The following is a 24,245-nucleotide window of genomic DNA, read 5'->3' on the forward strand; positions in this document are numbered from 1 at the left end:
GGTTTGTATGGTTTAAAGTTACAAATTTTTATATAGCTCACTCTGAATTTGTGTTTCCGATTGTGTTTTCACCATGTTATATGAGTTTACATTAAATCTATTTCGCAAATATAATGGTTTGCATAATATATACAATATGTAAAGTGAAAATATAGTTTACTATATATAAAAAATATATACATGTTTTAGTTTATGCTTTAATATGTAAGGGTTTTATATAAAATAGACCTATAATTTACAATAACAATATTAATATTAATAAATAATACTTTGAAATAAATGTTAAATATCACATATGATACCTTGAAAGGTTAAGCTTCTGTTTTTTTTGCTTCTGCATATTTATGTGAGCTCATCCCCTTACCAATTTTGAAGTTAATTTTTGGATTTTTCAATTAAATCCTAGTGGTCCTGTAGATACTATTTTAGAATATGATGGTTAAAATATTATTAGATATATCATAGTATATAGGGAAATTTAATGAGGTAAATTATTGGCCAATTGTTTTTAGTAAAAAAATTGGAAGTTTTTACAGTAGGTTTTTTGGGTCTAATTTCTCTAAAATCTGATAAGAATTTATTGAAATCACAATTGTTTGTTGTTATGTATATGCATTTTTGTATTTGTCCATAAATTTGTTTTCCAATTATAATATAGAACATTTTTAATTAGCAAAGCCACATTATTAACGTTGATAATTTTGTTAAATAACTAAAATAATAGCCTTGTTTCAAGGGAAAAAGCAACAGCCAAAAAATTAATAAATTATATATAAATTAGTAAATTAATAAATTATATATAAATTTGAAAATATTGTGAAAGTAGTTATATTACATAATAAGTTGATCTAAGAAAATCCAGCTTGAAATTATGAATGGCCATTGCTGCATGTAGCATACTACAAGCTGACAGGAATTTTGATGGAAGTCTTGATTGTGATTGATACCATCAACATTGACCATGAGTGACTCTCGGAATTTTGATGGAAGTCTTGATTTGATTGATACTATCAACATTGAGGGTCAGAGACACTCACGGTTTAAACGATTCATTTTTTAAATCTCCAAATGTTATTTCTTTCGCAAGAGGTCCATGTTAAATTACAGTTACAACTTTTAAATACAGGAAAATAATATGAATATATTGGAGAGAAAGGAAACAAAAATATATATATAATTTAAAAATCTATAATAATTTATTGATGAATAATTTAAGTTCTCAAAAAATAAAGGTTTACATTCTCATTTAATTCAGCTTTCACTAAATAGTTCATTAAGATGATAGATATTGATTTTGTATATATGAAAATATGGTAACTAGTATAGATCTATCTTAAGTAAGGATCTAACAGATCAGATTTGCAAACTTCTTTAGAGTGTAAAATATAATGTGCTATTTTTTTAAATAGTATAAATATTATAACCATAAAAATTTAAAAATTTTCACGATATATTTTATCAATAATCAAATTATAAAATCTAAACATCTAACTCACACATTTTTTACTTCTAACTACTTTACAACATATTATTCACACATTTTTTTATTTCTAATTATTTTACAACATATTCATTTTTCTTTTATTATAGCAAAGATTAATTTTTTTATTTAGAACTTAATTTTTTTTTAAAACAAATTATTTTTCTATTTATAACCTAAACTAACCATCTAAATCAGAAAATACATATTATTTTTAATAACCATCATTCAACACAGTTGGGATTGTTAAAACCTCCTGGTCCTCCAAAGAAAATATATTTCCCCCATGCTGAACCGTCGTCTGGAGTGTATTCGATTTTATAACATTCTGGCTTAGTTGCGAGCGTTCGCGGTAAAGGACTAAGCTGCATGCCATTAGAACCAAACATTTGTATAGCGTTCGTATATGCGGCACGACGGAAGCCTTCATTCGGAAAGTGACCGCTGCCCATGTGCGTGCTACTTAAGCGCGTACCCGCTGGTCTGCGGAGGTAAGTCACTTCGCCTCCAACGTTAAACTCACGGGCCCCTTGAGCAAGAGTAACGAACAATGAGGCCGGCCAATAACCTATAAACTCCTCGTCCAAATGTAAAGCCCATACCAGACCTACGTCTTCTCTCACTTGCTGTACATCCAGTAACATTTTATCTACTTTAACTTCTTCGCAACTTTTCCATCCAATCCATATATAGTTACAAACAAATGTCATTTCTTTAACTTATTCACAACTTTTCCATCCAATCCATATATACTTAGAAAAAAAAGAGAGCATTTTTTTAAGTTTACAAAAGATTTTTCGGTGAAGATCACATCAAACATCATTTGTCAACGCGTTTCGAACCAACCAGTGTGGTTCATCCTCAGGACTACTAGCATTTCTTTAACTTATTCACAACTTTTCCGTCCAATCCATATATATATTTAGAAAAAAAAGAGAGCATTTCTTACTAGTTCAATAGCTATTTGGATGGAATACTGATTCCCTCCATACTCTGATGTCGGATGCAAACGTGAACCGGGAGTGGTGGCGCCCTGGATTGGCACAAATCCTGGACACATCGTGTCGTAGCAACCATTTAGGTAGCTGTCCGACTGCACCAAAGCACTCGGTTATCAGAAATAGGCACCACCGAGGGTTTTTCAAATACATAAACAAAACTTCAAACTATATGTAATTACCGTCCAGAAAATAAAGAAATGAGAATCCTGATCATTGTAATTATTTGGTTGCACCTGCGATAGTCAGGTAAGAAAGAGTGATCAATAATATTATTTTTAATAATGAAGTTGTTTTTAGAATTAATTATATTATTAAGATTGGGTTAACAAAACTGGAATCATATATACACTAATTTGACTAGGAAAACTATATAGATATATATATTTTACTTTTTTGGTTTTGAACTTTTAACATCTTAAAAGGAAATAAATGCTCTTAACCATTAGACTTACTCTCTAAATGTGTGTATTCAAAATAAAGAAATGAAGATCGTGATCATGGTAATTATTTGGTTGCACCTGCGATAGTCAGGTAAGAAAGAGGGATCATTAGTTGATAATATTATTTTTAATAATGAAGTTGTTTTTAGAATTAATCACATTATTAAGATTGGGTTAACAAAACTGGAATAGAAAATAAAGAAATGAGGTTCGTGATCATGGTAATTATTTGGTTGCACCTGCGATAGTCAGGTAAGAAAGAGTGATCATTAGTTGATAATATTATTTTTAATAATGAAGTTGTTTTTAGAATTAATCACATTATTAAGATTGGGTTAACAAAACTGGAATCATATATACACTAATTTGATTAGGAAAACTATATAGATATACATATTCTACCTCTTTAGTTTTGATACTTTAACATCTTAAGAGGAAATAAATGCTCTTAACCATTAGACCTACTCTAAATATGTGTATTCAAAAAATTAAACCAGTTTAAATTTATTTTAATATAAATTTATCAAATTAAATTTCTTAACTAAGTAATTATTTAATATAAAATTAAATAATTAAAAATAACATTGATTTTTTTTTTTAATTCAATAAATTAAAATTAAAAATTAGACTCATTGTAAATACGACTTTATCAAAACAAATTTAGTAATATATAATTTTATTTAGTAATATATAATTTTTTAGAATTAATTGTTTTGATTATGTAACTTTGACCCAAATATTATTTTTATTTTATTATTAGATTGATTTTATTAATTTTGAATTCATACATTTGTGATGTTATTACTGTTTTGATTATTATTTTTATTTTATTATTAAATTGATCTTATTATTTTTTTAATTAAAGCTTCCTCATTTTATTATTGTTTTGCTTATTTAGATTTGATATAAATATTGTTTTTATTTTTATTTTTAGATATTTATTTCATTAAAATTTTAACCATTTTTTTTAATATTAAAATATTATTTATTTAATTAAATCTCATTGTTTTCTTTATATAAAAATATTATTTATTTAACGGCTAAACTCTTTTCTCTTTATCTATTTAACTTGATGCCAAAATCTTGTCCTTCATTTTGTGGATGAACCATAATGGATAGTTAAAAACAAGTCACAAAACTTTGATGAGATGATTTTTACCTAAAATTTTCTCACTTTTCAATATATAACTTATTTAATTATTTAATATAAAATAAATAATAGATAACATGAATTAAATAATTAAAAATATTAATTTTTTATTTGATAAATTTAAAAATTAAATAAAAAAAAAGATGGTTAATAGTTTTATTAAAAAAATTTACATTTAATTTGTTTATATTAAAATAAATTTATCTTAAATAAAAAAATTTAATATATAGTCTGTGTGATTATTTAATATTAAAGCATTAATAAATAACATCCAATTAAATAATTAAAAACCGAGTTGTCTTTAGTGCGATTTTTTGGAGATTCCGAATCCGACGCAAAAAAATTGAGGTTAAATCTTGATTTGTATTATTTAAAATGGTTTTTTATCTGCATATTTGGATTCAGCAACCTGAAAAACCCCTAAGACGCTTTGATTGTGCAGAAATTACCTGTCAACCTTGCGATTTCAATAAATTGCTGCCGGATTTTAGAGAAATTTGACCAGAAAAACCCACAGGAAAGACAACTCCTTAAAGTGCTAAGACCTATTCTCTAGTTTTTTTTGCACCAATTGCATTTTAAGAAGGAAAAAAACCTTAAAATTACAATAATAAAATTAAATAATTACATTATAATAAAAATTAAATACCTACATTAGAATTACTATAGTATTTAGCTATGAGTTAATTGTTGACATGCCGTCCATCCAGCCTCTAGGGTCTCCAATCTGTCTCCATTGTAGGCAGTTAGCCAAATTTGGCTGAGACTGAAATGGCCATCGGGAGGAAGCTCAGGACGCCATACATTCAAATTAGCGGATATTCGAGTGATTGAGCGAGAATAAGACGTGAAATATGCAACAGCATGCTGTTTACAACAAAAATACATGCTTTTTAGAATTATGTAATGGAAAGAAAAAAGTAAGTCTTCTTATCAATTTTGGTCCTTGAAGTTTTAGTGTTTGGAATTTATTTGCACAAAGTCTTATCCGTGTTTAAATTTGTGAAGGCTTCAGGCATATACTTATAGTGTAAGAAGATACAAACCATAAAAAAATAAGTCTCATCACCAATTCTAGTCCTTAGTATTTGGAATTCATTTGCAAAAAATCGCACCCATGTTCTTATAAATTTATAAAATAAAAAAATACAAATAATATAAAAACAGGTCTCTCAAGTTTCTAAAACTGAAACTTATCCATGTTCAACAGTATTACCAACTCAAGTTTCTAAAACTGAAACTTATCCATGTTCAACAGTAATACCTGACGTGCATAGTTAGCCCTAGGATCCGTAGGGTCGTCATCGTCGGCATTAGGTATGACGAGATGGTTTCCCCTTCCCCTATCTAAGAATCGGGCTACAGATCCCGCTCTTTCCACATCTTCACGTTTGATCTCCCTCACCACCACTGTGCCCTCTGGACACTCAGCCTTAATCCCTAACTTTGAAATATTTGCGCCGCCAGAGTCAAAGCGAGAAATATTTCGCGTCCAGGGCTTCAGTTTCGGTATTTTCTTCAAACCCTTTTAACGCAAAAACACACACACAAGTGCATGTCGACACCATATAAATTTTATTTTGGAATATCTAACATTTTAGGTTGACTCGAACATTAGGGTACCCTATTATACCCGCGTGATATTATCATGTGCGTACTTCACAGATATATGATCACTGAATTTTATGCAAAGCATGCTATTTCCAAATTTATCCTGCAAATCAGATGAAAGCAACTTATCAGAAAAATATGATCAAAAAATATATATATTTTGTCTTTGAAGTTTCTGCGAGTTACATAATTGTTTAGATTTTCTTCCGGATCTATCGCATAAAAATTCTTTTCCATCGATATTACCTTGTACTTGTGCACTGCTGGAGGATTCACGAAATTGATGTATTCATCGATACTCATTTCACGCACCTCAACACCAGACGTTAGAGAAGCAGGAAACAAAAAGAAAGTGATGATGAAAAGGAAAAACGAAGCCATGGAAACCCGACCAAAAGAGAAGCCGAGGCTCCTCCAGATTTAATGATAAATAAGCATATTGCAAATCCATATAATATTAACCATATAACTAAAGTCCGGCTAGTTCAGCGTGTCATGTTTTACTTAGTTTAGAGCATCGTTAGGATTTATCTCCTAGGCCTACCAACAATTTATATGTTAGATTTCAAGTTACTGTGGAAGTTTTTTGTAGAGTCATGATCGGGATTATATTTGAGCTAAGAAAAATTTATATATTATGATTATATAATAACAATGGTAAGAGGCTTTACAGTTTAATAATATTCGTGATATGTTTTCATATATTGTTATATTAAAAATTAAAAAATTAAATTCATTTTTTCTAAAAATAAAAATAATTTTTTTTAATATATATAAATAGTTTAATAAAATTCTTAAAATTAGACTATAATTAATACATCTAAATGTTGATTTAATATGGGGGATTTATATCCTATGGTTATTGCTTAAAACTAGGCATTTTTTCCTGCATGTAGATGTATTGAATAATGTATTTATTGTGAGCATAGGATTTTATATATGTGATTTATCCCCAGGATAGGATTTTAATTGTTGAATCTGTGCATATCTATAAAAAAATCTATTTAAATTTTATAATAAATTTATCTCAATTTTAATTCTTGTGTTTATACATTATCTTAATGAGATTAGCATTTAGAAAAAAGCTAGATAGAAAAGACATTATTATTTTTTTAAAGGATCGTGATAATCTTGACAGGCACGTTCCAAGCAGCAGTTGTGGGCACTAACATCAATCCCGGGGAGTATAGAAACATCCATAAAGCATTCCATCCAGAAGCACGACTAACATCCTTGCATAAGGGCAAAGAGTGACAAGTCATAAGGAATCACATTGCAAAATGTACGGAATAAATTGGTAAAAAAAATTCACTTAAATTTCATATATATAATTTTTTTTTTAAATGCGGGGTAGAAATCAAAAATAAAAAAGAAATAAATAGTTATTTTGTTTAATACGAACTAATATAATATTCTAATATACTATTTGTGCATGGAATGAAGTGTATATCAAAATCATTGATTAAGTAAAATTACATAAGAATTGGATGATATAGTCACTACTATATCGAGTTGGTTTTAAGATAATATTTAAAACAAATTTTCAATAAATTATCTTAATTTTAGATGATAAAAATTTGTAATTGTCTTTAAGCAAGTGTGTCAAATTATTGTCTTAAAAAAATGTCTCTATCAAAACAATCTAGAACACAAGTATTGTTGTCTCCTAAAAGACAATTTATTTATTCTCTATAGAAACAATATGATAATTCATGTTAGGGTATAATAGAATAGAACCACCAACCTACTACTTCTAAAGCATGTGCTCTTTCATTGAGCGACTACCCTTTAAAAATATGTATTATCTTGAGAAAATATAAAAATCAACAAGCCAAAATATTCACTTATATTAGCGAAATAAAATTATGTTACCTATGGCTACATAACAAATTTAAGAAAAAGGAAAAAAAATGTATATGACATTAATTGTCAAGTTATTTAGTAAACCAAATTACACAACATTTACTTGTCCACCCAAAATAGGTAAACTATAATATGAAAAGGCGTAAACTATAATAAGAAAAGGCATTGACATCCCATTATAAGAATTATCAAGAAAAGTGAAATTCTATTTAAAAAAATATATATCATTCATAAAAGGCACTAAAAAACCATAATATAAAAATAATATAAAAAAAAAACAAATCTCATTCATAAAAGGCACTAAAAAAAACCATAATAAAAAAAAACTTCGAGTCCATCACATAAAACTACATAATTAATGTTTCAACCCACCCGTCACGACTATATGGCCTACCATCTTTACATGGCCTACGATCTTTACTTCCAACGTATATGGCACTAGAATGATGCAACAATGTTCCAAGTATAAGCCAATATATAAAAATTGAAATGTATAGATCTATATTTTTAGTGTTTCATATTATTTTAGCAAGAATCAATAGTTTAATAAATTTTTCATTATAAACCAATATATAAAAATTGAAATGTATAAAGCTATATTCTTAGTGTTTTATATTATTGTGAGCAAGAATCAGTGGTTTATCATACATGATAAATTTCAAGATGAAAGAGATACATTGATTTACCATGTGTGGGTGAAGAACTTGGCCCTATAATCCGAGCTAACTGTTTATAACATTAATCCGAGCAACTGTTTATAACATTGAAACTGCACGCCCTCAATCATGGGTTAGGGTTGTAATCATTAACTTGCATTTCCAAGAGTATTAAATATTATTGTTACATTTTTTTTATCTATAAAAGAAATCCAATCAACTCTAAACAAAAATATACTTCCTTAATTTAACACCTTGATTTTTTTCATTTGTACTTTATCTAGATTACTCTAAAAGTGTTGTGTGTTCTATAAAAGAAAGGGACTTTGTATATCTCTAGCCTAGATAGATTTCAAAAATTTGAAAATTAAAGAAAACAAACCCATGAAATATTGGATTATTTTCTCTTGAAATTTTCACATGAAAGCCTGTGTTGAAGTAATCATTGCATAATAAATAGAAAGAGTATCATACTAACCTCTAGTGGAAGATAGTTGGGTCGTTTTTTCCTTCCTACATCTAAGCACAAAATATCACTTGAATAGGCCAAAAGATTTTGTTTTTTATTCAGAGTAATCGAATGATGTCACTTCCGCTACTCCGAGAGAATTTTTTTATGTTTGCCTACTTTCATCGGAAGACTTCACACAAAAATACCTTAAATTATTTAACCTAAAAGGAAACCAATAGCATTGATAAAAATGTCAAATATTAACATGCTAAGTTGTAACAAAAAAAGATAACAAGAGTAAAGCACAGGGATTTATACAATTTTCTTTGCATATTTTATCACTTAAACCAAAGATCTTAAATTCCATATTTGTGTGTTTTTTTTTAATTCTTAAACTTTTCAAAATTTGTTTTTCTTGCAAGAGAGAATAAAATTTGACAAACCAATTGTTAAAAACATTACATAATAGTAATAGAAGATTTAATATATTTGTTAGAAATTAATTTAAGGAGCAATGAAATACACAAAATACTGCGAAAACAGAAATAGAAATGCATAAAACAAGAGAAACACAGATATACATGGTTCACCTAATTTGGGCTATGTCCACAGAGAAACAACCAGTCCTTCCTTTTATATTATCCAACAAAATGAAGAGATGCAACCTACAACAAATCCGCTATAATTTCCTCTTTGCTCTCACACAATCCCCTCTTCCTTTCTCACTCAAAATAATAATACACACAACTAGAATATGATTCCCTCATATAAACCAAGGGTTTTATTCTAGGGAAAAAACTCTAAATCAACATAACCTCTATTGTCAGATCATCTACCTAATGAATGACCCAGATTGACTACGGAATTACTGTTGGAATAAGGAATTATAAAGAGAGGGGTGAAACAATAATAGTGAATTTCTTTTAACTTTAAGTACAAGTCTTTAACTCTTTTCACTATGGGTAGTTACTTGTGAGAGCTTTCATACACAATACATATGATCAATAAGATAAGGCATGTACATACAATCCATCACATGAGAAACATACACATATTGACACATATGTTTACGTGGAAAACCAAAGGGAAAAAACCAAAAATCTGTTGGTTGTTATGATATAAATTAAGAACCTACTTAATTACATCAATTTGTTTGTGAGCACCCATTCAAAGGTGGCACCAACCCCCTTATGATAGCAAGAACCTACTTGCCAAGAGGCACCAACCTCTGATGAATGTAGGACACCACCTGCTCTAGCCGTTGTTCTACCTTTCATACAAATTTCAAACTGAAAACATGGGAAATTATATATATAAATAAATACCAATGTGGTTCACTACAATACCATACTTCTACTCTCAGTCCTCTATTGCTCCACAGACTCTCTTGGCCTTGTTATAGGAAATTTTTTCACATCTAATCAATGAGCCTCCTAATGGGAACAATCAACATCTTATTCCCCCTTGTCACCATCTTTCACAAATCCCTAAGTTTGTACCTTTCATTTCCCATAGTTTCAGCCCTAAACACCTTCATTTGAGCCAGTTTGAGGACCAATGCTCCTTGTAAGCCTACTCAAGTGCATTCACCAATAGGTTTTTTTACTGTGTCCTGCATTGGTCACCAACAAGTTGGTCCCCTTTGCACCTATGTTGGTTCTATAAATCCAAGGGAAGGATTAGGATTCCAGAAACTTCCCCTTATAGGAGTTTCTAGAAGCTTTTTCAACTACTTATGTTGGATAAAACATTCAAATCTCATCCTTATATACATTGGAGTTTTCACCACTTATCTTTTGATCCTATCCCTCCATCAAAGGTCAATCTCTTGCCTTGAATTGGTAATTGGATAAGGACTCCCAACTTACCATACTTCTCTATATATTCCCATCCTTCTATGTGGTTGGGGGTTGGCTTTTGGAGAGTGATTATGCCTTTATGCTACTATAGTGAGTGGTCATCATCTCATTCATTTAATGTGATTGAAGGTGCATATTGTGATAAGGAAAGGATAAGTCAACAAGTTGGAGGAGCTCTTTTACAAGATCAACTGCTACTTATGGTTGTAATCTCCTTCCATTTGTATGAATGCAAAGAGTTCATTTTTTTCCTAAATGCGATGTTTGTATTTCATATATTTCAATAGCATGTTGATCTATTGAATGAAGTACTTATACGATATTGCATAGATCTTGTAGTTTCTTGGCTTTTGTTATCTGAATGTGTAGGTTCTAACTTTGGTATTCAGAGCTGGAATTGGACCTTCCAATCTAAAATTGGAGCTATGTGTGCGAGGGACTCCAGGTAGGCCTCACTCTGTCATCTATTTACTTTAAGAAAAAGCATTGTGTTCATTATCTCTCTGTTGTTCTAGGTTAGCCACCGACCTAGGGGAGATACTTTTGTCTCCAATCATAAATCTTATATAACAGGCCTCACACAGAAACACTGTATCTTTTTCTCACTCTGCCGCATCACATTGTACTAATCCTTTTTCTCTTAACTACATATACTCTCCTCTAGGCCTTCTATTGCACGAGCTCTCTATAACACTATGCTTCATTTCAACACTTGGGCTAGTTGCTCAACTTTCACAGACCATGCTCCACTCTCTTCAGTAGATACACAATAATATTGAATTCCCCTAGTTTCTCAATGGAAATCTTGAGTTTTTTCCCCTACTGTACTGAGATCAATGTTGTCTATGTCGCCATCCATACTTCTCAAGAGTATATTCCTGGAATGACACTAAATTCTTATGTTGTGTCTCTTTTCACAAATTTTGTCACTGCATTAAAACATGAGAATGGGTTTCATTCAGTTCACCATTTCCTTGTGCGATTCTCCATTCTAAGAATTTAATCTCAATCCACCTACATAATCCAATGAGACTCCCCATGCTGATGAATAGCTCACAAAGCTTGACAAGTACTTTGGCATGACTTCTCTTTTCTTCATTTAAGTTAATGAGGCATGCACATGAGACCAGAGATGGCTTTCTTTCAACATCGAGACAAGCCTAGTAGATCTTTTCTGAGAATCATGGTCCTCATCACCTTGACCCAGTGATCTCTATAGTCGCCATTACTCCTATGACACCAACTCTTCTACATGCATTTACTCTCTAGCTTCTGACCCATTCATCCCTTAACACTTTGTACTGCAATATCATAGCTCCACATATCATAACTTTTATTAAAATAAATGCTACGGAAGAGTGAGACTTTGATGCCTTTAGCCCCTCTTATGTTGACACTTAGCCTTGTTTCCACCATAGGACCACTGCTTGTGACTTGCATCTTCATACTCCTTTGTTTTTGAATATCGGAGCTCTCATATCTCATAACTTTTATTAGAATGATGCTATGAAACTGCAAGAGTCTGATACCTTTGGCTCCTTTTCCTTAGCCCCTTCATTTTTTTCCTCCATGGGACCATGTGCCATGACCGAGGTCATACACTTAGGTGCTACGACCTTTAGGCTCCTGCCAGGGGGCTGTATCCTTGTGTATTCACTCTCACCCTTGGTTATTTTGGCTTTCACGACTAAACACCAACATATTGGAAACCCCCTGTATTGTAACTTTTTTGAAATTGGAATTAGATAAAGCTACATTGTCCTCAACTTCCAATATATTCCATAGCACTTAGCTTCTATCCCTTCCCTGCACCCTTGGTTCTTTGGGTCTCTATGACCAAATGTCAGTCACATCAGAGCCCTACACATCAGATCTGAACTTTCCCATAAAATAATTAGACATGAGTTACGAAAAATCCAACCTTTAAAATGCTAACCTTCAAGATGATGTCTTGGTGATGTCATCAAATCCGCATGGCATCTCCTTAGTGGTGACACATGTAGCCTAGATTTTCCTCAATAGGCCTCCCAATATTGTTGAATCTAGCTGCCATGTGTCCTCAATACAGGAATGTCATGCTGATGTCATCTTCCATGTTACCTCTTGAGTACCAATCAATGACTTCCATGTGTCTTGTCAAAGGAGAGAGAAAGGGTCCCTCGGTCCTTTGGTTTTTCAATGAATTTATTTGTAAATATTTCTCCTCGCAACTTCGGTGCTTTTTTTAAAGAAATCATTCATAAGGACTTATGGATCTCTAAGGTTCTGATAGTCTCAACCTTCCGAGATTCCTACCCGCTCTGATATTATGATATGTTACTTGTCAGTCCTTGCAATATTGGGTCTCAATGTTTTGAGCCTTCCTCGACACCAGGTTCCAAGAATAGTATTCTAAAACTCTAACCCTCTAAAATTTTGTCCTATCAAGGTCCCAAAATGCTAGCTTTCTCTGATATTTCGGCCTGCTTAGGACTTCAAGAACCTAAGTTTGGAAATCAATAATTTTTTATCCAAAAGGCCATTTGCAAACTGTTGGGTCCCTATAATACTAGTGATTACCCCATTACTATTGTAGCTATACCCCCTATTTATATTGTTGTGCCCCTATTACCCCCATATGGTTATTTATGTGCCCCATAGAATCCCTCTATTGTTATTTTTGTGGCTTTATATTATTATTGTTAGGTCGGCTGGATTATATTGTGACTCCTTAGACTCCTATATATAGAAAGGAGGTTTTGTCATTTGTATCATCCAAGAATTGTTCATTTATGTAATGTAAAGGAGGTTGCCCCCTCGAAGAGGCTGAATTCTAAGGCGTGGATCTCTCTTTTCTATCTTTTTGTGAGCTGGTTTCATAACATTTGGTATCAGAGCTTTGGATTCTAGGGTTTCGCTGCTCCAAACAGGTCATCGTGGCATTTTCGCTATAACTTTTTTTCTGTGACGTTTCAGAAGTCGCAAAAAAAACCCATTTGAGAAGAACTGGCGCTGAACCTTGGGTCCGAATTTCAGAGCTTTTTTGTGCGATATTGTCGGAGATATGATCTGAGGAAGTTGGCCTTTTTGCAGACTCCTGAATTACATTCAAAACAGGTGACCTAGGGAAAATCGTCATAACTCTCTCTCTGAGGATCGGATTGAAATTTCGTAAAAAGGTACAGAAAGAGGACGGACTGTAGTTTCTTGTATGTGTGTTTTAGATTCAAAGGTTGAAACAGTGACTCGTGGCACGTCGTACAAGTTCGCTCTACTGAACCAGTCTAAAAGCAAGTCACTGTGGGAGATTTCACATAACTCTTCCTTGGAGAATCCAATTTGGCTCAGACTTGTGGCATTGGAAAGAGGACGTAGAAGGCTACTACAGGTAGCAATTTCAGAATTGGATGATCCGAAATTACAGAGATACATCAGATTCAATATCAGGCTTCTATAAAGTGAAAAAAGGTGTGTAGTTTTTTTTTAATTTTTGTGTAAGCTTGGTTTAACGGAATTCAAAGGGCATAGTAAAACATTATTATCGGTAACTGATGCCCCGAGGAAAGAAAATGCAAACACCTAGTAAGGAACCTGAAAGCTCTAGCATGACTCATGAAGAAGAGGAAGAAATGCTACATGATATATCAAAATTACAAGAACAAGTGCAACAAATGTCACGCTCACAAAAGCTAACAGAAGCTAAGATAAGTGGCGTGGAATCTAAGATAAATGGTGTGGAATCTAAGGTAAATGGCATGGAATCTAAGATAAATGGCATGGAAGCTAAGATGGATGGCATGGACGCTAAAATTGATGGCATGGATGATAAGATGGATGAATTGAAGAAGTTGCTACAAGAAAGGGTCACTAATGGTGAAAAGGTAGTAAAGGAAACTCATGATGAGAACAAAAGAAATGTTAATCATGATTCCATAGACTCTAATGTTGGATCGAAGACTCACCATGTTCCAAAAATCGATATGAGGAAGTTTGATGGCAAGGATCCTGCCACATGGATATTACAGATGGAGCAATTCTTCGATCTCAATAATGTGCAAAACACACAAAAGGTACGTATGGCAACTTTATATTTGGAACCAAATCAGTTTGTATGGTATCAATGGCTTTGTTCTCGTAAACAAATTATCACTTGGGCAATTTTTACGGAAGAATTGATAGCACATTATGAGGATACAAAAAGCAACACTTTTTTTAGCCAATTGATAAGTCTCAAACAAAAGGGTTCAATAATGGAGCACATTGAGGAGTTCCAAAAATTGAACATAAGGGTAAAAGATATTCCAGAGGAGCATAGGATTGATGTGTTCATAGGGTCTTTAAAGGATAATATCCAACATGATGTGTGCCTTTGGGAACCTGATTCATTAGAGAAGGCATTCAGGTTAGCAAGAAAAATGGAAAGCAAAATTATGGCAACTAGGAAGCATACCATTCACAACTATAAAGAAGGAAGTGTTGTTGCCCATAGTCTTCCACAACCTACAAGGTTGACACCACAACAATTGGAAGAAAAAAGAGCAAAAGGGCTTTGTTACAATTGTGATAGCAAATACACAAAAGGTCATAAGTGTGCTGAGAAGAAATTATTCTACATAGATTGTGAAGAGGAAGAAGAAAAGGAGCAAGAAAGGTCAAAAGAAGAGGATATATTCCAGGAACAAAGCCTAGATGAAGAAAAAATAAATCCGACCATATCTTGTAATGCATTGGCGGGAATTACCACTCCTCAAACCATCAAGATAGAAGGACAAATCAAGAAGAAAAAGGTAATAGTGTTGATTGATTCAGGAAGCACCCACAATTTTATTCATTGTAGGGTAGCAAAAGAATTGAATTGCTTCCTATATCCAGCACCAGAGTGTCAAGTGATGATTGCAAATGGAGGAACAATAAATTGTTCTGGAAAGTGCCATAATATCAAGCTATCCATGGGAGAATATGTATTGACTAGCCCAATGCTTTCCATTCCAATGGGAGGTGCTGATGTTGTACTAGGAGTCCAATGGCTACAATCCTTGGGTACAATAGCTTTTAATTTTCAAGAACTTTTCATGAAATTTTTTGTGGAAGGAAAGGAAGTTGAATTAAGGGGTATTGCAGGGAAACCAGGAAAGATAATCAGCTCTAATGGCATGACAAAGCTTCTAAAAAAGGAGCAAAGAGGTGTAATTGCACAATTATGTTCGCTAGATGTTTCCACATTGGAATCATCTATTTCTCCAGATCTCCAAAAAGTCCTGGACAATCATTCCAAGGTATTTGAGACTCCCAAAGGTCTCCCACCTATGCGTGATCATGATCATGCTATTCATCTGATTCCAGGAAGTGTTCCTCCAAACATCAGGCCGTACAGATATCCATATGTCCAAAAAAGTGAAATTGAACGTATGGTTGCAGAAATGCTAGAGGCTGGTATAATTCAACCGAGTCAAAGTTCTTTCTCAGCTCCAGTAGTATTGGTGCACAAGAAGGATGGATCATGGCGCATGTGTCCAGATTATAGGGAGCTCAACAAGCTCACTATTAAAGATAAGTTCCCCATTCCTGTCATTGATGAATTACTGGATGAATTGCATGGATCAATTTACTTCACCAAGTTGGATCTTCGTTCGGGATATCATCAAATCAGAATGAAGATTGAAGACATTCCGAAAACAACATTTAGAACTCATGAGGGTCATTATGAATTTTTGGTCATGCCTTTTGGCCTTACCAATGCACCTTCAACATTTCAAGGTTTGATGAATTCAATTTTCAAACCATTCCTTAGAAAATTTGTGTTAGTATTTTTTGATGATATACTAATCTACAACAAGTCTTGGAAGGATCATGTTGAACATGTTGACAGGGTGCTACAACTATTGGAGGAGAAACAATTATATGCAAAAAGATCCAAATGTTTCTTTGGAGTCCAGGAGGTGGAATATTTGGGTCATATTGTATCTCATGAAGGAGTTAAGGTAGACCCTAGCAAAATTAAAGCCATTAAGGAATGGAAAATCCCCACATCCATAAAGCATCTGCGAGGATTTCTTGGGTTGACAGGGTATTATCGCAAGTTTGTTAAGAATTATGGGAGAATAGCAGCACCTCTAACAACATTATTGAAGAAAGATTCATTTTCATGGACTTCGGAAGCAACAAAGGCCTTTGAACATCTTAAAGAGGCAATGTGCCAAGCACCGGTCTTAGCTACACCGAACTTCACAAAAACCTTTATTGTGGAATGTGATGCTTCAGGAAATGGAATTGGTGCTGTTCTAATGCAAGATGAAAGACCCATTGCTTTTGAAAGTCGTCCAATCAAGGGAAAGTTTTTAACAAAGCTATTTATGAGAAGGAAATGTTGGCAATACTCCATGCACTTAAGAAATGGCGACCCTACCTAATGGGAAGACACTTCAAGGTAAAAACGGATCATGATAGCCTTAAATACTTTTTAGAACAAAGATTATCCTCTGAAGAGCAACAAAAGTGGGTCACAAAGATGTTGGGTTATGACTTTGAAATCATCTACAAAAAAGGGAAGCAAAATGTGGTGGCAGATGCACTCTCAAGAAAGGATGAGGATGTGGAAGCATTGTTGTGTGCCATTTCTATTATCCAACCAGATTGGATAAACGAAGCAAGGGAGGAATGGAAGAATGACGAAGAAGTGTGGGCACTTATTCAAAAGCTACAACAAGATTCCAGTACTTCTGATACATTTAGCTGGCAAAATGATTCGTTATGGTACAAAGATCGCTTATACCTCTGTAAGAATTCCCAGCTAAAACAAAAGATTCTTATGGAATTGCACACTTCTCCCTTAGGAGGGCACTCAGGATTTTTAAAAACTTACCACAGGGTTAAGAAGGATTTTTTTTGGGATGGCCTTAAATCAGATATTCAAAAGTTTGTGGCGGAATGTTTGGTTTGCCAGCAAAATAAAGTTGAAACAATTAAGACACCAGGTCTATTACAACCTTTATCCATTCCAAGCCAACGTTGGGAGGAGGTTTCAATGGATTTTATCACAGGTTTACCCAAGTCTGAGGGAAAGAGTGTCATCATGGTGGTAGTTGACAGACTTACCAAGTATGCACACTTTTGTGCATTATCACATCCATTTAAAGCCAGTACAGTTTCTACTGCATTTATGGAAACAGTTCAAAAGCTACATGGAAACCCAAAGATTATTGTAAGTGACAGAGATCCCATTTTCACTGGAAATTTTTGGACAGAATTATTTTCTTGTCTTGGTACTCAGTTAGCTCATAGCTCATCTTATCATCCTCAATCTGATGGGCAAACTGAGATAGTAAACAAATGTTTGGAAGGATATCTTCGTTGCTTTGTATCTGATAAACAGACACAATGGGTCAAATGGTTGCCTCTGGCTGAATGGTGGTATAACACTTCCTTCCATACAGCAACAAAAATGACCCCATTTATGGCACTTTATGGGTATCAACCACCATCCATCACATCATATTTAAGAGAAAATTCTAAGGTTCAGGCAGTGGAACATCACATCGAACATCAACAACAAGTCCTCCAACTCTTAAAGGATAACCTCGTGTTGGCACAAAATAGAATGAAACAACAGGCAGATCAACATCGCAGTGAAAGAAGTTTTGATGTAGGTGATTGGGTATTCCTACGGCTACAACCATATAAGCAAATGTCCCTAAAGCAAGCTAAGAAGGATAATAAATTATCACCAAAGTATTATGGTCCGTACAAGGTGTTGAAAAAGATTGGTACTATGGCATACAAATTGGAGCTTCCTGCAGCTTCTCGATTGCACCCAGTTTTCCATGTTTCATGTTTAAAGAAGGTTATAGGTGACAAGCTCCCAATTCAAAAAATATTGCCAGAACTTGACGAGGAAGGAAAAATTATATTGGAACCGGAAGCAATCACAGAAACAAGAACTCGACAGCTACGAAATCGATCAATTTCAGAGTATCTTATCAAGTGGAAGAACTTATCCGCTGAAGATTCCACATGGGAGGATGAGAATTTTATGCAGAAGTATCCAGAACTGCTCAAGCGTTGAGGACAACACTTTTTTGAAGGAGAGGGGCATGTTGGGTCCCTATAATACTAGTGATTACCCCATTACTATTGTAGTTATACCCCCTATTTATATTGTTGTGCCCCTATTACCCCCATATTGTTATTTATGTGCCCCATAGAATCCCTCTATTGTTATTTTTGTGGCTTTATATTATTATTGTTAGGTCGGCTGGATTATATTGTGACTCCTTAGACTCCTATATATAGAAAGGAGGTTTTGTCATTTGTATCATCCAAGAATTGTTCATTTATGTAATGTAAAGGAGGTTGCCCCCTCGAAGAGGCTGAATTCTAAGGCGTGGATCTCTCTTTTCTATCTTTTTGTGAGCTGGTTTCATAACACAAACTTCCACACACTTTTGGAAAGATCTTTCAGGTCAATTTTCAGTGGAGAAGGTTCAATGTATATTTTGATCCCATTTTATATCTGAGAAATAGCAGCAAATTCTCTATTTTTCTTTGTACTTTGGCCCTTCTCTTGTGCCTGGAATCTTCCAACCACCATAGTAATCATTTTATGGCTTCCCCAATAAGTGTGCTACTATGGTGATTCTCTACTAGATACTACAGAAACCATATGACTCACCCTAAGCTTGACACATCAAGCATATCAATGCTAGCATCTTCTACCAGAAACCTCCATGTTGATCTGGTTGACATCAATGACAACACACTTATAGCCACTAGACATCCACACAATGGCAACTATCCAACAATTACAATATTTTACAAGGCAATGTTTCATCTATTTTTAGCTTTGGGGGTGCTTCCCTTGAACTCCTACCAACGGGTGGGGCTCATAAAGTTCTTGTCGCCCCCCCCCCCCTGATGGTGGTTAAATGGGTGGTGTTTCCGCCTCGCTTGGAAGAGGGATCCAACATGACTTAATTATTTTTTTTTGTAAACATTAATAAGTTGGTATTGATTTCATATAGTTCTATAGAAAAAAGAGGTAATTTTAAATAAAAAAATAATTTATCATTTAAAATTGGTGAATACTCATCAACTGGTCAATCATTTTTGAAAAATTTAGGAAAAAATAGCTAAATGACAAATATTAGCCCCAAAATTGAGTATAATACTCCAGAAATAACCTGCAACAAAAACGAGGCATGTACTGGGGATAATTCATTGCAAAACTTGTAGACCCATTTTCAACAATGCCATTGTTTGAAATGCCAAGTATATAATTCATAATGCTATGCCTACCAATATTTATTATAGGAATTTGAATATTTTGGAAACACTTATAACCTTCAATTTAAAAGTCCCTATATGGGTGGCCAATATGGAAACTAGAAGCTTTCTTTGACAAAGGAAACAAGAAAGAAGAGATATACCTCCCAAAAATTTAGGAAAAAATGATGGGATGATTTTTTCCCTTTCTAGAACTTGATGGATTGAGATTCGGACCTAGATAAACAAAAAATATTTAGTGTACATAAACTTAGAAGTTTATTGTATTGAATGAAGAAAGGTTAAAAAAAATTATGAAATTTTATTTTTTCTATACTAATAGTCATCCTGGTGCACTCTTCAGAATACATCTTAGCTAGTTGATCAAACCATCCATCAACATAATGAAACATATCTAGGGTCTCCTTTAGGAAGGTCCTAAAAAAATGGATGTCTCTACCGATTATTTTTTATGGGAATAACTCACAATTTAAAATTTATTATTAGGATGGAAAAAAAATCACTTCACTTTTTGTAAAATATCATGGGATTTTGAAATTATATACAAAAATATAGCACAACATATAATATATTTAATATCATCAAAGTGGCAAGGTATTGAGGTCAATTGTCCACAAAAATTACTTTGAAAAATGTGCTTGTTCATCAAGTTGCAAAGGCTTACATTGGTTAACTACTTTTCAATAATATCAAGATAGGGAATTTTATGAGACCATAATCCTGGAATCACCTTACGGTAAAGTATAAATTGACATGAATATTGTATTCATTGTCATCAGTTTTCATGTAACACATAATAAGCACTACAATAATAATGATAAACAACAATGAAATCTAAACAAAAATGAGAAGAAAACTTGCCTCACTCATTTCCAATCAATCTATCTTGTAACTCTCCTTGGCAGAAGAAGGAGTTTACCACCCAGAGTTCGTCCTAGCATCTCATTATGAAGTATTTTTCCCAAACATCCCAGTTGTGGACCTAGACTCAATGCCTCTTCACATCTTCATCCTATGCTATACCTATTGTACCTAAAAACAAAGGAGTGTAAAACCTATCTTAATTTAGAGTACCTAAAGGAAATAGCTAACCTTAGTAAGGAAGTTCAATTTCACATAATTTGGTGTTAGTTTATGATTAAAGACATACTTGGTAATTTTTCATAGAAGTGCACACTCTAAATATCCCTATAACTATGGGTCATCTATTATAACTTGTTACAATAAAATATGTTTCAGCTGAGTAACCACCAATTTCACACAACTTTCAATTAAGAAACTTTGTGATTTTTGATCATTTCATGGTAGTTGTCAATCAATTTTACGAAATTACTAGGTGATTTTTATCGAAAGTATATTGAAAATAATTTAACGTGCTAGCCAAAGACTAGTGTTAGTTTAGCAAGGTAGATATAATATTATGTCACCCACCAAGGTTCCATTCTATTAAAACCCGGGCCACCCAAATTGCACAAGTCTCACAGTGATGAGCCTCAATCCAGCCTTGAATTGCATGAAAGAAATAAACATCATTTTTCAAAGTGAAGTGAAGTTCTATAGGTAGGAAGGAGCTCTTATGGGTTATCCTTTTGGGAAATTTATAGGGTAGTCTCCAAAGGTAAATCCACCGCTTGATATGCACTAATTCTATTCACATTGATGGTAGCTTTACTCAACTATCCTTACATGAGACATATAACCCTAGTTTCAATAGAATTATAGGCTCTTGGAATTTCCTAGAGGTGCAATGGAAGAAAGAGATAGGGAATCATATGATTTGGATTAAGAGAAAAGAGAGAAGAAAAATTGGGCTATAGAGAAAGAAGTGAAGGAAATTACAGCCATTGTCTGCATTTGTGTGTTTCTTTTAGTGTCATTTTATCAATGGAAATTTGATGGGGTTTCAACTTCAAAGGATAACTACTCTATAGAATGTAGATAAAAAAGTAAAATCATAGTGGGTGGAAGTATCTTCAGTGTAGATACTCCCTCCCCATATATGTCAATTTCCACCAATGAAGACATATTTTCTAACACTACAAATTCCAATTTACAAGTTCCTTCATCACTTACTGAAAACAACAAAATTAAAACAAAACCACATACATAAATCAAAATAATGAACCATGTGGGGAGATATAAAGTCTAACCTTTCATCCTTTCACATTCCTTATATTTCCACAAACCAAAATATGGTGGAATTAGTTGTTCAAGTATTCCTTAACAATAATTACATAGATATCCTTAACATAATTGCTCCACTATTACAAATAGTTACATAATTCATGAAACAAAAACAAAATGCTCAATTAATCCTTCTATGAAATAATTATTTTCTTGGGAAACCAAATATATAGAGAGAACTTGGTGAAAACATTGTATAGCCTCTAGAATTTTCTAGCAATCATTTTTACAAGGATGTGTTTCCAATACAATCTGGCACCATATCCCAAAATTAATTTTTCTCCCCAAAGTAAGAGACTACTATTTCTAAAATTTGTTATAATTATCATGGTCAAAGAGGACAATAAAGAATTAATTTTACTTCCTTGACCATAGATTTACACTACCATGGAAGCACCAACATATGGAAAAAATATCAACCAACAATGGAGAACCCTCTAAAAAATGAATAATTAACTGGTAGAACAAAGGGGATGGTTGACTCAAATAATTTGACAATGAATGGACAATGTATCCTGATATAGAAAAAACAAATACCAAATCTAGAAAATAGAAAAAAGAAATGGAATTACAACTCTAGATACATAAATTGTTAAAACACCAGTTGTTGATATTTCCTTTTACCAATATTTGAAACCTAAGTAGATTTCTAAGCTACACTCAACTCAATAAAAATAGAAAATTCACCCATGTATGTGAATCTAAGCCCTAGCACAATGGAAACAACACTTGTTTAGCGTCTCCCAAAAAACTTTTTCATAAATTCAAGGCTGAAAAACCTTTTTCATGTTGGTTCTTACATTCATTTGAATATTGTATATATTTTTTTAACATATTTATATTTATGGTATACATACATTCTTTCAATTCATGGAAAATTAGTTGCAATCCTACTCTAGTTTTATTTTCAAAGCCATCATTTCAAGACATGATGTAATTTCCATTTGATGATATTGTAGAAGGTTAGAATGGAAGTGGTTACACTATAGATACTGGTTATAAGTGCTGGTTATAATGGGAAAATATCACAATAATGGTGTTGTATTTTAATAAATCTCACAACCTTTAGTTTCATGGAAATCTCCAAATTATCCTCTAGAATAGGGGTGACAAGATGTCCATCTTTTTATATTCTAAGGAAGTGAAGGTATTATCCCTACTTGGTCAGGAGGTGAGGACAGTAGTGCATTAGTCAGGGTGGAATTTCGGGAAAATATTTCACCTGGATGACCATGAACTCTATCCATCATCAAGCGCCCATGGAATCTCATGACAATTAGAATATGGCATTTAAAACCAAGTTTTTAACTCTATAAATGGCATGTGATGCTCTACCGTCCCTACAAATTCTCTAGCAAATTCTATGCATCTTTTTAGTGACACGTTTTGTCTATGTTTGGGAAAAATCATTGTGGCCTATTTAGGTCACATTCTCATCTTCAATGAGACCTAGGAAGAACATTTTCAACATGTGTGCCTCACCTTGGATATGATAAAAACCCATTGCCTACGTGTAAAACTAAATACATCCTACTTTAGTGAAACTTTTATTGCATATATGGGCTTCCTCATTGATCAAACATACATATGTATCGATCTCACTAAGATTACTAGATTTAGTATTTAGTATACACCTACTTTAGTAGCTGATATGAAAATATTCTTAGAAGGATTGAAGTATTGCCAAAATTTTCTCAACGTTTTCTCTCATATTGATAGCCCATTATATAAATTACCCAATCAAAAGTATCCCACCTAGCCTGGACCAAAGGAATAGGGATATTTCTAGCATCTTAAGCTTGCATAATCTTCCAAACCAATGTTCCACCTGCCCAATTTGTAGCACTCCTTTGAGATAGAGACGTAGGCATATTAATTCCTATCAATGATGTACTTAAATAGGGAATTCATCCCATCACTTATCAATAATAACATATCTTGACCGATATACTCAATCACAACTTCATATGGAATAATTTTATGTTTTCATTTAGGCATCAGCCAATGGCACCACTATATTCTCAATAAGAAAACCATCCTTCACACTAATTACCATCCTCTTATTTGTCTCAATTATCAAACAACATAGCAAGAACAATACCATCTCAAATGGGCATCTTACATACAATATCACCATTTGGTGATTAAGAATGAGAAGTTTAGCACAAAGAATATGGATTACATGCTTAGCTACCTTCTAACACATGCCTTACATATTCTTAATATGTGTTGTGTTACCTATGAAGAATGGAAGCATATTCATGCTTCCAATCTATTTCTAAATAATATCAT

The 24,245-nt window shown here is 33.0% G+C and overlaps 1 protein-coding gene across 1 annotated transcript; it reads right to left on the reverse strand.

Annotated features, from left to right (window-relative positions):
- Window positions 1-1,704: 1,704 nt before the first annotated feature.
- LOC149148806 (protein neprosin-like) lies at window positions 1,705-6,063 on the reverse strand. Its single transcript, XM_089442280.1, has 7 exons — window positions 5,929-6,063; window positions 5,705-5,785; window positions 5,336-5,596; window positions 4,771-4,938; window positions 2,661-2,714; window positions 2,430-2,573; window positions 1,705-2,106 (listed from the first exon to the last, which is right to left on the reverse strand). Exons 1-7 carry the CDS (start codon window positions 6,061-6,063, stop codon window positions 1,705-1,707), a joined length of 1,245 nt encoding a protein of 414 aa, XP_089298406.1.
- Window positions 6,064-24,245: the final 18,182 nt, after the last annotated feature.

The sequence above is a fragment of the Pinus tabuliformis genome, chromosome 9, assembly GCF_031772625.1.
Source record: "Pinus tabuliformis cultivar Carrire ecotype Pingquan chromosome 9, CPIR1, whole genome shotgun sequence".
Classification (NCBI taxonomy): Eukaryota; Viridiplantae; Streptophyta; class Pinopsida; order Pinales; family Pinaceae; genus Pinus; species Pinus tabuliformis.

Coding starts and splice junctions, on each gene's coding strand:
- LOC149148806 (XM_089442280.1), bottom strand. CDS start 6,063: ATGGCTTCGTTTTTCCTTTTCATCATCACTTTCTTTTTGTTTCCTGCT. Junction 5,786..5,928: donor CAGCAGTGCACAAGTACAAG/GTAATATCGATG, acceptor TCTGATTTGCAG/GATAAATTTGGAAATAGCAT. Junction 2,715..4,770: donor CCCTAGAGGCTGGATGGACG/GCATGTCAACAA, acceptor TGACTATCGCAG/GTGCAACCAAATAATTACAA.